This window comes from Podarcis filfolensis (assembly GCF_964270895.1).
Source record: "Podarcis filfolensis genome assembly, chromosome: 1".
In the NCBI taxonomy this organism is placed as follows: domain Eukaryota; kingdom Metazoa; phylum Chordata; class Lepidosauria; order Squamata; family Lacertidae; genus Podarcis; species Podarcis filfolensis.
In genome coordinates this window covers 93,430,213-93,443,370 of record NC_139604.1, presented here as the reverse complement: position 1 = coordinate 93,443,370, position 13,158 = coordinate 93,430,213, and the positions used below count along the sequence as shown (strand labels likewise).

The following is a 13,158-nucleotide window of genomic DNA, read 5'->3' as shown; positions in this document are numbered from 1 at the left end:
AATTACCCTCAGTCATCCTTGTTTTTCCTTCACCAACAATCTCCTGCTGTCATGGGAGCTGCCTCCATTAAGTCAGTCCGGAACCAGAACGCCAGGAAATCATTCTCATGGTGGAAAAAACACTGTGTTCGAACCAGTCTCCAAACTTATAGAAATGACAATATTCCCTTTGGAATGTTTAATAGACAACTGACTATAGAAAACAAAGAGTAACTGCTATGATCATACATTTTAGAATAAGCCAGTGTCCAGCAATGGGAAACAAAGAAACTTGCCACTGATATTTGGAACTAGGATTGCCCGATCCTCTCAGATATCAGGAAAATTATCAATATGACCATAGCTAGAGATCTATGGCATTTCAGGCTTCAGTATGCTGTGTATTTATTGTACATCAGGCAACAGCAAAACACCCCAGAATTCATTGCTAGATACTGCTCTTTCATTTAAAGTTTTTCTAAATTTCAACAGCACCACCCGATGGTAGCTTTGATTCTTGCAGGATTAACTTTAAATGTGAGTGATCTGTTCCATTCCATTTCTGCAAGATTCCTTTTCTCAAGGTAAGGTCTTCTGTACATTGTGTCCCATCTCTACCTACTATCTGATCACGTTTATAAAGTTATCAACAAGTGGAATGGACAGGTTTGTGACCTGTTTTTCATGTAGTATAGCTAGCCGTTTGAAATATACTCAGAGTCGCAGTGCTGCGGTGCTGTGTGTGGCAGTCAGCTCAGCGGGATCCCATCCTCGTCACCAGTGAAATATACTCAGAGTCGCAAAGTGATTTCATGCTCTTTATTCAGCTCATAGTGGTGAGGAGGAATGAATGAAAGTCCCCTCAAAGTATCTGCTTTATATACATTATTTACACAATGGGCTGCACATGATTGGCTAATTCCGGAATTCTACTGTAAGCCAATCAGGTTGTGGATTCACTTTTATCTGGAGCATGATTGGGTGGTTCCTGCCAACCAGTCATACTGCTGCATTGTTCTAGGACCAATCAGACTGCTGCATTCTGAATCCTATTGTTCTAGGACCAATCAGACTGCTGCAGTTTGGATCCTATTCAACTCAGTACATAACACCGTTGTATAATCTGACTTCATGGTGAATGCTCACCCCAGTTATTCTTACCGTGGCATTTTTCATTTCTGTGCTAGATAAATCCATGCTGTTTCGAAAAAGAAATCCTACCTGCCTTAGGCCTTGCAATTCCAGATGCTATCTGGAATAAGTGGAGCTCGCTTGAGGGAGATAATTTAAGAGTGGGGTGGAAGCAGAGCGTCTTTACACCTATTTTTATCATCCATTCTTTTCATCAGCACTTGACTCTCCTATGCAGATTAAGTGATTGAAATATACTACCAAATATGAGCTGAGTGTCTCTCTGATGTTTCATGTTGCCAAGCAACACTTTATCTAATATGATGTGCTCAAGGAAATAACCATCCTCAAACTGAAAGGAGAAGCATTTCCCTTCAGCCAGGTCCTCCAGGTGTTTCCACAGCTTTCCACCCTTGAGAATAAGAATCATGACCTAAGGAAACTCTGAACAATAAAATGCAATAAAATCACACACTTCTGTTTGTCTGTAAATATCTATCACGGGGTGGGCACAAACGAAAGGAAGAGGTGATTTTCACATGTTTCCCTTTCTTGTGGCAGCCACCTAAAAATCTGCTCAGCAGGGCTAGGGGAGTTGGAACGGAGGATTTTATGGGAATGAGGGAATTGGCTAAAATAGTTGTCTTCCTCCAAATCCGGTTGCCAAAATCTCCAGCGGATTGAAGCCACTTCTGTTCTGTGGTGAGTGGAAGCTGATTCCAAGTCCAGGTAGTACACACACAGAGCCTTTCAAGCTCAATTGTTTGAGGAGCGCGGCCCGAAAGATTTCAGCTGGGCCAGTGAACCCTCCCTTCCACCTTCATTTTCTGTCCTCAGTATCAGCCGCTAGAGGTCAGTCTCCACTTGAAACAGAGAAAGTTGCCTTAGAACATAAGCACCCCAGGTGAGACCAAAGGCTCAACTAGTCCAGTAGCATCTTCTCACAGGGACCAACCAGATGCATGTGGGAAGCCTGCAAGGTGGACCTCAGAGCAACAACATTCTCTCCACATATGGTTCAGTTTCAGCCCAGCCTTCATGATCCGTTCAGACAGGGGAGAAATCATATCAGTACTCGGATTGTGGAAAGAGCTTCATTAGCAAGGCACATCTCACCCCACATGAAATAATTCACACAGGGTTGAAAAACCATTCGAATGCTTAGAATGTGGAACGAGCTTCAATCATAAGACCAGTCTGACCTCACGTACAAAAAAATCCATACGGGATGGAAACCATAAAAAGCAAGTCTAGAGTGAGAGACGAGGGTGATGTCTCGAGGAGCTTGTTGTGAGACTTTCATGGGTGAGCTGAGAGTTTGTTTGGAGCCTGGACAAGATCCTGGAGGTGGCGAGGGTAGGTCAGAAGGAAAATGAAATGATATTGATTTATATCAATTAATAACATTACATTAATGTAATTTGTATATGTAATTGTGTATTTGTATTTTGTTTTTGTTGTCCATTGATGCTTCAGTTTTTTGTACACCTTTTAGATATATATTTTTATATATTAAGTGGTATAGCAATTAAATAGTAATAGTAATAATTCCCAGAGAGGCACACTGTCTCTGGCACTGGAGGTTACATAGCTATTGTGATTAAGTAATCATTGATAGCTTTACCCTCCATAAATTTACCTAGTCCTCATTTGACACTATTGGTAGCAATCACTATATTTTGTGGGAGCAAATTCCACAGTTCAACTCTGGAATGTGTAAATACTGACTCGTGTCTGTCCCAAATCGTCCAACAATCAGCTTCATTTGATGTCCATGTTCCAGCAGTACAGTGGTACCTCGGGTTAAGTACTTAATTCATTCCGGAGGGCCGTACTTAACCTGAAACTGTTCTTAACCTGAAGCACCACTTTAGCTAATGGGGCCTCCTGCTGCCCCCATGCTGCCGCAGCACGATTTCTGTTCTCATCCTGAAGCAAAGTTCTTAACCTGAAGCACTATTTCTGGGTTAGCAGAGTGTGTAACCTGAAGCGCATGTAACCCGAGGTACCACTGTATTAGAAAAACTTTTCTCTATTCACTTTCTCCACACCATTCCTAATTTTTATATCTCATGACCCCTTTTACTCACCCTTTCTCTAAACTTTCCCCATAGAAGAGTTCCTTCAACCCCTCCATCATTTTGGTTGTCCTTTGGGGGAATCTTCCCCAGCTCTACAATATCCTTTCTGAGGTGAGGCAACAAGAACTGTACACAGTACTCCCAAGTGTGGTCACACAGCCAATTTGTATGATGGCACTATGATATTGGCAGCTTCATTTCCAATCCCCTTTCCACTGCACACCTTAGAGCGATTCACTCTGACCCCAAGGTCTCATTCCTGGTCACTCGCTACCAGTTCAGACCCTCATGAACACATATAGAATATGTGAGATATTCTCGTTTTCTATTTTTATTATGGAGGAATATCCAGTCATGTGGGACCTAACATGATTAGTGTCAGTGTTTAGAGTTTTTCAAAAGACTGACTGTCATCTTGAAACTGGGAACCCATGGGACAAGCAACAGATATAGTACAGGCAACCCTTTATTTGTGTGTGCTCAGCACATGCAAAACGACTGGCATGTGCACTGTTTTGGACCCCGAAATGGGGTGGGCTTACACACACCACACCAATGCGTGTGGTTCGTTGAAACACAACCCCCTTGCAAATGGGGGAGTTGCCTGTACTCCTTTCCCATCTCCACATTACTGAATTACAGTTGTACCTTGGAAGTCGAACGGAATCCATTCTGGAAGTAAGTTCGACTTCCAAAACGTTCAGAAATCAGAGCTCAGCTTCTGATTGGCTGCAGGAAGCTCCTGCAGCCAATCAGAAGCCATGGAAGCCCCACCAGATATTCGGGTTCCAAAGAATGTGTGCAAACCGAAACACTCATTTATGAGTTTCAGGCGTTCAGGAACCAAAATGTCCGAGTACCAAGGCATTTGGGATCCAAGGTACGACTGTACTAATAATCTGTCCTTTGGGAAAATAAAGTACAGTGGTACCTCGGACTACATACACTTCAGGTTACATATGCTTCAGGTTACAGACTCCGCTAACCCAGAAATAGTACCTCAGGTTAAGAACCTTGCTTCAGGATGAGAACAGAAATTGTGCTCCGGCGGCGCAGTGGCAGCGGGAGACCCCATTAGCTAAAGTGGTGCTTCAGGTTAAGAACAGTTTCAGGTTAAGAACAGACCTCCGGAACGAATTAAGTACTTAACCCGAGGTACCACTGTACTTCATTTGGGAGTAATGATTCCATGGACACAAAACCATCCACTACTGGTCCACTGGGCAGCCAGGTTTCTGTTGAGTGGGGTATGACGCTGACGCTGCAAAGTTTATATATATACAGAGTGCAAAGAAATGCATGGAATCCACCTCATAGGTCTCTAGGATATACAGAGTCATACTTCACCCATAGTATAATGCTGGGTATTTCACTCGTAAATAACAATAATAACAAAATGGACTACTATGTTTTCAAATTCCTGATTGCATAAAAATATGTATGAACTACCACAAACACAGGTTCCCACCTCTAGAAGAACCATGATCAATTAAATTATATTCCAAATTTTCTTAAGGGATGTGTAATAACATCCCATAATATGCAAAATAGTAAATATGTGGTAGGGGCATGCAGTCACAGGTTTGCCTTGTATCTGTGTCCACAGTGTTTTGAAACAACCCAATCCGTTTCAGATCTGCTCTGCGCTGTTCTGTTTCAATTTGTTATTCAGGTATAAAACTGATCTGTTAAGCCTGAAGTTTTATTTTAACACACACCCCTCAAAAAATGGCTATACTAATCTTTTTTTCTCACATAAGGGAACAAAATTTGCAGACAAAAGAGCCACCCCACCCCTGGAGTAAATTAAACCTGAGAAATTTCAGGCAGATCTGTACAAAGATTTTTGTGTAGGTAACGTGTGTGTGTGTGTGTGTGTGTGTGTGTGTGTGTATATATATATATATATATATATATATATATATATATATATCCTCTAACTTTTTTTATTTTCTGCCAGAATGGGTTGGAAACTGCAGGTATGCTTGCCCCTTCTGGGGAGATGAAACCTGCTAAAATCCCCAAAGATGGGTGCATCGCTTCCCCTGCAATAAAAATAAAACACACACACCCTCTTCTAGTGGTGCAATCAGTTTAAAAACTGGGGTCATGAGGAAGATGTCCCTGGGTAAGAAATCTGCCAAATTTCAGACAAACAAGTCCAGCACCTATCATGCAAATTGTTTTTAACTTTGTTATAAACAACTAGAAAAGCCAGGTTTTTTTTCACACCACCCTTCCTTTCCCGGAAATACCCTCCTCGAGGGAAAAAGAGAGAGAGAAGTGATGAACATATGGCCATATTTTCAATGTGGTTTATGGAGGCTTTGCGTTTCTGTTCTTTAATCAAAAGGGTATGTTCAAAGAGCGAAAAACAACACCCCCCGCCAACCTGCTACCACCCTGCAACAAAGTACTTGTGGATACATTTCTTTTCGCCATTTAGTTAAATTATAAGGAATTTCCCTGCTAGAAATAAAAAGCTATGATATATGAAAATCCAGCAGTAAAGTAATTACCTAAAATGATACATTACAACTGCCAGGAAGAAAACTGAAAACCCAAGTATGTAGGAGTGCATATGACAGCATCTCTGAGAACTGGCAGGAAAACAGGAGTTTTCATCCTGATTTTAGTCTCATCCCCATCTTGATTCAAGACATGTCAAGCAATGGATCATCTCTCTGTGCCTCCGTGGACACTTCAGAAAAATAGCAGAAGTGCTTGTTCAGTTGCTTAATCGTGCATGAGGGCCCGCAGTCCTTCTGTGACAGATTCCAGTAAGATATAATTTCAGAGAAATTTAGAGAAAGGCCATTTTGGAGGCTTCATTAATAAATATGAACAAAAACCTTCAAGGTGAAAGTTCTTAACACTTCCTCTTGCATTCATGGGTTGTTTCACTATTTCTTTAAAAACCTACCTAGCATGACATGGGTGTAATGTTGCATTGCAAGATACTACGAGCTCTCTGCTGTCCTACTGTTAACTAGGGCAAACTGGATATGCTATACAGTGGTACCTCGGGTTAAGTACTTAATTCGTTCCAGAGGTCTGTTCTTAACCTGAAACTGTTCTTAACCTGAAGCACCACTTTAGCTAATGGGGTCTCCTGCTGCCGCTGCGCCGCCGGAGCACGATTTCTGTTCTCATCCTGAAGCAAAGTTCTTAATCTGAAGCACTATTTCTGGGTTAGCGGAGTCTGTAACCTGAAGCATATGTAACCTGAAGCGTATGTAACCTGAGGTACCACTGTATTCACATGAAAAACAAAGCTAGCATTTGTATTGCAGCTGAATCACCCAGGCAACTTCCAAAACATTGCAACTTAATTTGTTCCCTCTTTGTTACTCTGTCCCGAAGCCCATAACTAGCTCAGTGCTAGCTTCTCTCTCATCCATCTGTTGTCCTCTGTGCCAGCCAGGACAAAGATTTGTGCGTCAGTATGGGGATTTGTAAAATGAACAACTCAGCAACCATTGCAGTACACAGTTTAGGGCAAGAGATAACTTATAGCAAAAGACAGAAGCTTTCCGTGTATAAAGTCTGCTTACCAAACGGACATCACATCAGACTTAAGGATATTTCAGCAGCAAGTGAATGATGCTCAATTATATATGTAAATTAATGAAGAGCGATGAGGATGCTTCGCAAAAGACATGTGCACGATCACCAAAGTACTTGAAAATCCAGCTCTAGTTCCACTTTGACTGCTGGTGGGAGGGGGTGGGGATGCCATTGCACTCCATTTTGCTGAAATGTGCAGCAGAGCTATGGAAACAAATCAGGTGCTGATTTAACAACACTTCAAAGAGCCTGATTAAATGCCTGTTCATTATTCAGTGCGTGCAGCCATACTGATACCATGGGAGTGATGATTCCTGTGAACTGCATGAGCCCCTAGCTGCACGCTCGCATGTGTGCATTCATGGCGCAATTACACATCACTGTGATCTGAGGACAGATCATTATCTATGCCAGACTTCACTAACCTGGTGTCCTTCACGTGCTGTTGGACTCCAAGTTCCATCAGCCAGCATGGCCAATAGTCAGGACTGATGGGAGACGCAGTCCATAACATACTGAGGGCATTAGACTGGGGAAGGATGAGGCAGGCTTCCTTTCCTCCTTGTTCCCTTTTCTCTGGAGCAATTGGAGAATGTACCCTACAGGTAGGCTTGCTGTCCCCACAGAAAGACCAAGGGCCATGCCTGCCTGCTTGAGATCACAGAAAAGGAATTCTCAGTACAAATGGCGTTGCCCACAAAACATGGGGAAGTGCATACCTGGACAGATATTTTTGTCTCATTTTGTCTTTGAAATATACTCAGAGTTGAGTGTGAATTTCATGCTCTTCATTTAGCTCATAGTAGCAATGAATGAAACTTTTCCCAAAACGTCTAGCTATACATACATTATTTACACAATGGGCCCCACGTGATTGGCTAATCCGGGCTGCTCCTGTAGGCCAATCAGGTTGTGGATTCACCTCCTCCAGAAGCCTGATTGGCTGCTCCTGCAGGCCAATCAGGTCGCTGATTCACTTCAACCTGGAGCTGGATTGGGTGGCTCCTGCAGACCAATCAGACTGCTGCATTCTGGATCCTATTGTTCTAGGATTCAGCTCAATACAGTGGTACCTTGGGTTACATACGCTTCAGGTTACAAACTCTGCTAACCCAGAAATAGTACCTCGGGTTAAGAACTTTGCTTCAGGATGAGAACAGAAATCGTGCTCTGGCGGCGCGGCGACAGCAGGAGGCCCCATTAGCTAAAGTGGTGCTTCAGGTTAAGAACATTTTCAGGTTAAGAATGGACCTCCAGAATGAATTAAGTTCTTAACCCAAGGTACCACTGTACATAACACCACCTCATTCTTTCTTCGACTTCTTCAGAGACAGCTTTCTCCATTAACCATAACATGCGATCATCATCAGAGGGCTAGGAAGAATACAAGCCAAGTGGAACTGTCACTTGGCCCTCATGAGTTTCCTTGTAATCTTAAGAGAATCATGCATGTTGTTTGGACACAGACGTTGTCGAAACTTGCAGAAGTGAATCTGGAGACAAACTGATTTAATAAAAATGTGTGTGGGTGTTCCACGGGGGCGGGGGGGAGGAAGTTTTTCTGCCTCCTCTACTGTTTAATAGGTCGTAGGTTGTGTAAGAATGCATGTACCACTTCATGAACCACTGTAAAGATTATCCTTGTTAGTTAAAAATCCTGTTTTTAGGGAACCTTTCCTCTGTCGAAGGCTGCATTCCCATAAGGACGATCTGTAGGGAGCCGGAGCCAGAATCCTGCAGGGCCACCCGTTCCTCTTTCGGCCATTCCATTTTCTTTCTCGGCTTCTTTCTCTACATCTGAGACAGCTGCCCTACCCTGCATTCCTTTCTGGCAACTTAGGTGGGTCGGGCCAGAGGCAAAAGGAGGCAGAGCAATGGGAATGTAAATTTTACTTCTGTATGGTAGACAGTTGCTACACACTCACATACCTATTTCTATCCAGGAAAGCAAGAGGCATTATGAAAGTTCAAGGACAAACTCTAGCCAGGCAAAAACTCAAAAAGAGTGCAGAGCAGAGCTGTCATGAAGGTGGCCTGGGAAGACGGCATGTGTGACCTGACTGAGGCCTGCATTTGGCTCCTGGGCTGGAGGTTCCTGACCCCTGCTCTAGCTACAAGTCTGAACTCAGTTCTTCCCCCCATCTTCTCACTGCTCCATTTGTTTTAGCCAACCATTCCTATCTCCCCCTTCCCCCCGCTTTCCTCACCCACATATAATTAACTTGAGGGCCTCATGTGCTTCCTAGGTTGCAAGTTCCCTACCCCTTCTTTCAAAGGCGGACTTTCTGGTCACATTCAGATGAGCAAATCTAGACTTAATAAGTCGATATGTGTGCAACCTTGCACATGTAGTTGCTTCATTCTTTCCTTAGTGTGAGCGACTGAACAAACCAGGGAGATGCAGTTAACCATTGTTTCCTGTTACATCCCAAAACAGGAACTATGGTTAATGGCTTTTGAGCAAACTAGGATGCACGAGCCAACTTTAAACTTTGTATACATTTTCTGGATTGTTTGAAAACCATTAATCATAATCTCTGGTTGGTGCTTAACAAGAAGCTAAGGCTAACTGTGCAGTTGTTGTTTTTTGCTTGAACAAAGGGAGCTGTGAGGTGGCTTTGTGCTTATTATCTTGGCTTATTAAACTGAGATTTGATTGTTGTTTATGTCCTTTCAGTGTGTGTTTGGAGTGTGGTATGATGGTAAATTATATTAATTAAAGGATATTAGTTAGTATCCTACTAAGCATAGAAATTTGAAGTTAATCAATCCATGACACAAAAGGATACTTTTTCATAGGTACTTTCATACTTTTTCACGGAAGCAGTGGAAGCAGTGTGAAAAAGGAAAAACACTTTAAATTGCTATTTACAGGTACATTGGAGTGTTTTAGCCCCCCCCTTTTTATTGATGCTTTAGAATCTAGCCACTTGCTGACAAAGTTTAGGCTGCAATCTTATACCCACATTTTTGAGAGTTACACTCCATTAAACTCAGTGGTGCTTAACTCTGAGCAGACATGCATAGGATTGTGCTGTTTGTCTTTTGAGAAAGGAAAGAATGCAAAGGACCTAGGATGTCATATTTTTGAGGAATATTTCCATGGGTCACATGCATGTCCTTCAACAGCTCTCAACCAACTGGTAACATTTCCGAAAAGGGAATACTGGTTGCCATCAATGAAGGAAGAAAATGTTGCACCTAACTGTCTCCATCGCTTGTACCAAAACCGACAGCAAAACTGGTTTAATACAGGGGGGAGTGTAGACTTCTATCAGCCCCAGCTGGCAGGGCCAATACTCATTGCCATCGCAAACAATTTTATAAGTACAGTAGTAGAAGTGGAGTGAACCAATAGAGGATACATAATTAAGACTCAGGGATCACAGCCCTCCCAGGTATCTTACCCCACAAATGATCAGAATAACACTCTAAAACTATAGCTCAACCTTTTACTCACTTCTGATACTTAAATTTCCACTTAACTGATAAGTGTGAGAGACTCCCTGTCATTCCATCTCCTGTGGTGGCCAATCAGCTCTCTGTCCACCCCAGCCAATCATAAAACCTGTGGGAAGCAATTCCCACATCTGTCTCTAGGGGGTGGAAACCTTTTTTTTTTAAAAAAAGCAACAACTCTCACCTGAAGAACTCCTTTGGGCTTCCACTCTTGTCATTCTGTTCCCTCATCAGCAGCACTAGCCAATCAGAGTAGCCCCTCAGGGCCCAAGAAGTAACTTAGGGTTTGGGCTGCTGTTCTGAATTACCTGCCTGCCTAAAGGTTGCATCTGATATTCCATTTCAATCATCCTGACCAATCACAGGTGTGTTTTCTTCTGTGGGGGTTGGGGGTATGGATCTTTTTCTGGGCTTGCAGAGGTTTTTTCTCTTTGCACAGCCAGACTGAGTAGCAGTAGCAGCTCTGTGAGTGGAAATTTGACAGAATATTATTCTGGTATATTTTTTTTTTTGTAATGAGGAGGGCTAGAGGCTGAAGGCAGAAAAATGCTGGACTTGCATTATGCCTGCCTTGGCTATTTTATTTTTTACTCATGTTGAGTAACCCTGATGGGGGCAGGGAAAGAGATTACATTCCTACTTCTTCTTTCACATTTTTTCCTCTTTTTTCTGTTCCTTTGCTCCTCTGAATCAACCTCTTCTCTTTCCCTCACTTCCTTTGTCCCAGAGTTACAGTTCAGGTCAGTTCAGGACAGTTTTAGGTCAGCTTCATTTTCACATTTCTCTTCTTAATGGTGCAACCCAACAATACATTTCCACTCTGTAGCTTGTCCCATTGACTTCAATAGGGTTTGCTCCCAAGTAAATGGGTACAGAATTACAGCTTTACATAACAAGCCTAACCTTGTCTACTCTAAGTAAATCCTTTTGAATTATATGGGGCTTATTCCCAGGTGAGGGGGGCTGAGATTGCAACATTAGGCATGTTTTCTAGTTGTGAATTAACAAGGATTTGAGAGGCTACTCTAGTGACTAAGTAATATATATATGCAACTAATTGAAGGGGTGTGAAAAAATAAAGCTTTTCTTGGCTGTACCATTTTAGGTGCAGGTTGGGGAAAGAACATATTTGAATGCTCTTTAAACTTAAAAATAAACTGTAAGAGCCTGTTAGATCAGGCCAATGGCCCATCTGGTCCAGCATCCTATTCTCAAACGAGCTTTCAGGAACATAGAAAACCACCATGCTGGGGAGAAGGATTCAATTTAGGCTTCTCACTGACATGCTATTTTTCTATTTAAGGGAGATTTGGGAAAGAGAGAGAGAGAGGCTATGCTACTTCATTCAGCTGCATGGCTAAACTTAACTTCAGGATGCTGAATTCTGAAAATGACCCTGTGGGATTTGTGTGCTTTGCATTCGAAGTAAGTAAGCAGAAGGAAAATGGGCCTCTCGTCCATAAAAATGGCTCTAGCCAAGAAGGAGCAGGAGAAGGAACCCTCTTCTCGCCTTCTATCAATGTTTCAACTTGACCTTATCTGTTCCATGCTATTTCTATTATATTTAGCGGTGTGCTAGCCACGTTAGCTGCTCTGATCATCAGAAATGTTTGCGCTTGCCAACCGTCCCATCCCAAGTGGGCAAAGGCATTTCACGGTGCTGTTTCCTTGCGTAACTGCCCGCCCCTGGTGCCACGCGAGGAGACAGGAGGAGCGCGCTGAACTTTGTCCCTTTCCTGGGAGCTGAGTCGGGAGCTTTCCGGGCGGGGGAAGCGGGAAGCGGTTCCCCGCCAAGCCTGAGGCGCGCTTCTTTCCGCCGAGCCGCGCGGCTGGGGGGCCGCTGTGCGCTTCTCCTTTCTCGCCGCAGTCGGGAGAGGAGTTTCTTTGAAAGAGAAACCAAAGAGGGCCCGGCAGGGGCGGCGTCAGTTAAAAGTACACAGGGGAAGCAGGAGCGGGGCGAGGCGGGCCGGCTTGGCCGGGGCGGGGCGCTGGTGGCGGCTCCTCCTTCTCCGCGGTTGCCTGAGGCGCCTGACGGCAGCGTGGAGCAACAGTCTGGAGCGACCCATATGGGCCGACCGGGCTCTCGGAGCAGGCGAGCGTCGGTCTGACTGACGGGGCGCGGGGCTGGCCATGCTCGCCCGCGTGCGGCGGCGGCTCGAGCCCTCAGGCGCGCCCTTCCCCGCGAAGAAGCCCGCCAGCGCGGGCTCTCCTGCTCCCCGGCCGCGCCGCTTGCCGTCTTCGCGGCTCGCCCACACAGTTGCTGGGCTGCGGGCGGCGGCTGTGGCAGCAGCAGCAGCAGCAGGAGCTCCAGCTCGTTCTCCTCCTCCATGGAGCCCCGAGGCTCCCGCGACGGCAGTAGCGGCGACGGCAGCCCGGAGCTGGGCCGGGGCAAGCGGCTGAGCGTCGGCGAGCTGCGCTCGCTCTTCGAGGCGCGCTGCGCGGCCCCCAGCAAGCAGCTGCCCGAGCCGGCCAAGAAGAGCTGCCGGCCGCGCAACGGGGTGCTGCCGCCGGTGATCCCGCAGCTGACCGTCACCCCCGAGGACGACGCCGATGAGGCACAACGCAGCCCGGCAGGGCGCCCGCGGACGGAGCCCGACGGCGCCTGGCTCAGCGCGGACCTGCTGTCGTCGTCGCGCCGCTTGTCCACGTCGTCGCTCTCCTCCACCGGGTCGTCGTCGCTCTTCGAGGACTCCGAGGATGACCTGCTCAGCGACACGGAGAGCAGGAGCCAAGGCATCGTCCACCTGGAGCACGGCGAGGAAACGCACCAGGTACGGACAGCACGGGACCAGGAGGAGGAAGGGGCGCCGTGGCGGAGGCGCGGAGAGGCTGCCCGGGTTTTTTCGGGCACAGGCGCTGCGCACGTGCGGGACCGGCTGCCTTCCTGGCAGCGGCGCCCCGTCGTCAAGAATTTAGTTGCCTCGGAAAGCTCAAATCGACG

General features: G+C 45.4%; 1 protein-coding gene and 1 long non-coding RNA gene across 2 annotated transcripts in view; both read left to right on the top strand.

Annotated features, from left to right (window-relative positions):
* Positions 1 to 13,158, top strand: part of LOC310766305 — an 818,379-nt gene that overhangs the window by 151,869 nt on the left and 653,352 nt on the right. The gene's annotated exons all lie outside the window — the stretch shown is intronic.
* Positions 11,909 to 13,158, top strand: part of ITPKA (inositol-trisphosphate 3-kinase A) — a 55,439-nt gene continuing 54,189 nt past the window's right edge. Inside the window, exon 1 of the mRNA XM_083617548.1 lies at positions 11,909 to 12,988. Within this exon, the coding sequence (XP_083473674.1) occupies positions 12,545 to 12,988 (444 nt within the window). The 5' untranslated portion in view covers positions 11,909 to 12,544. The remainder of the gene's footprint in view (positions 12,989 to 13,158) is intronic.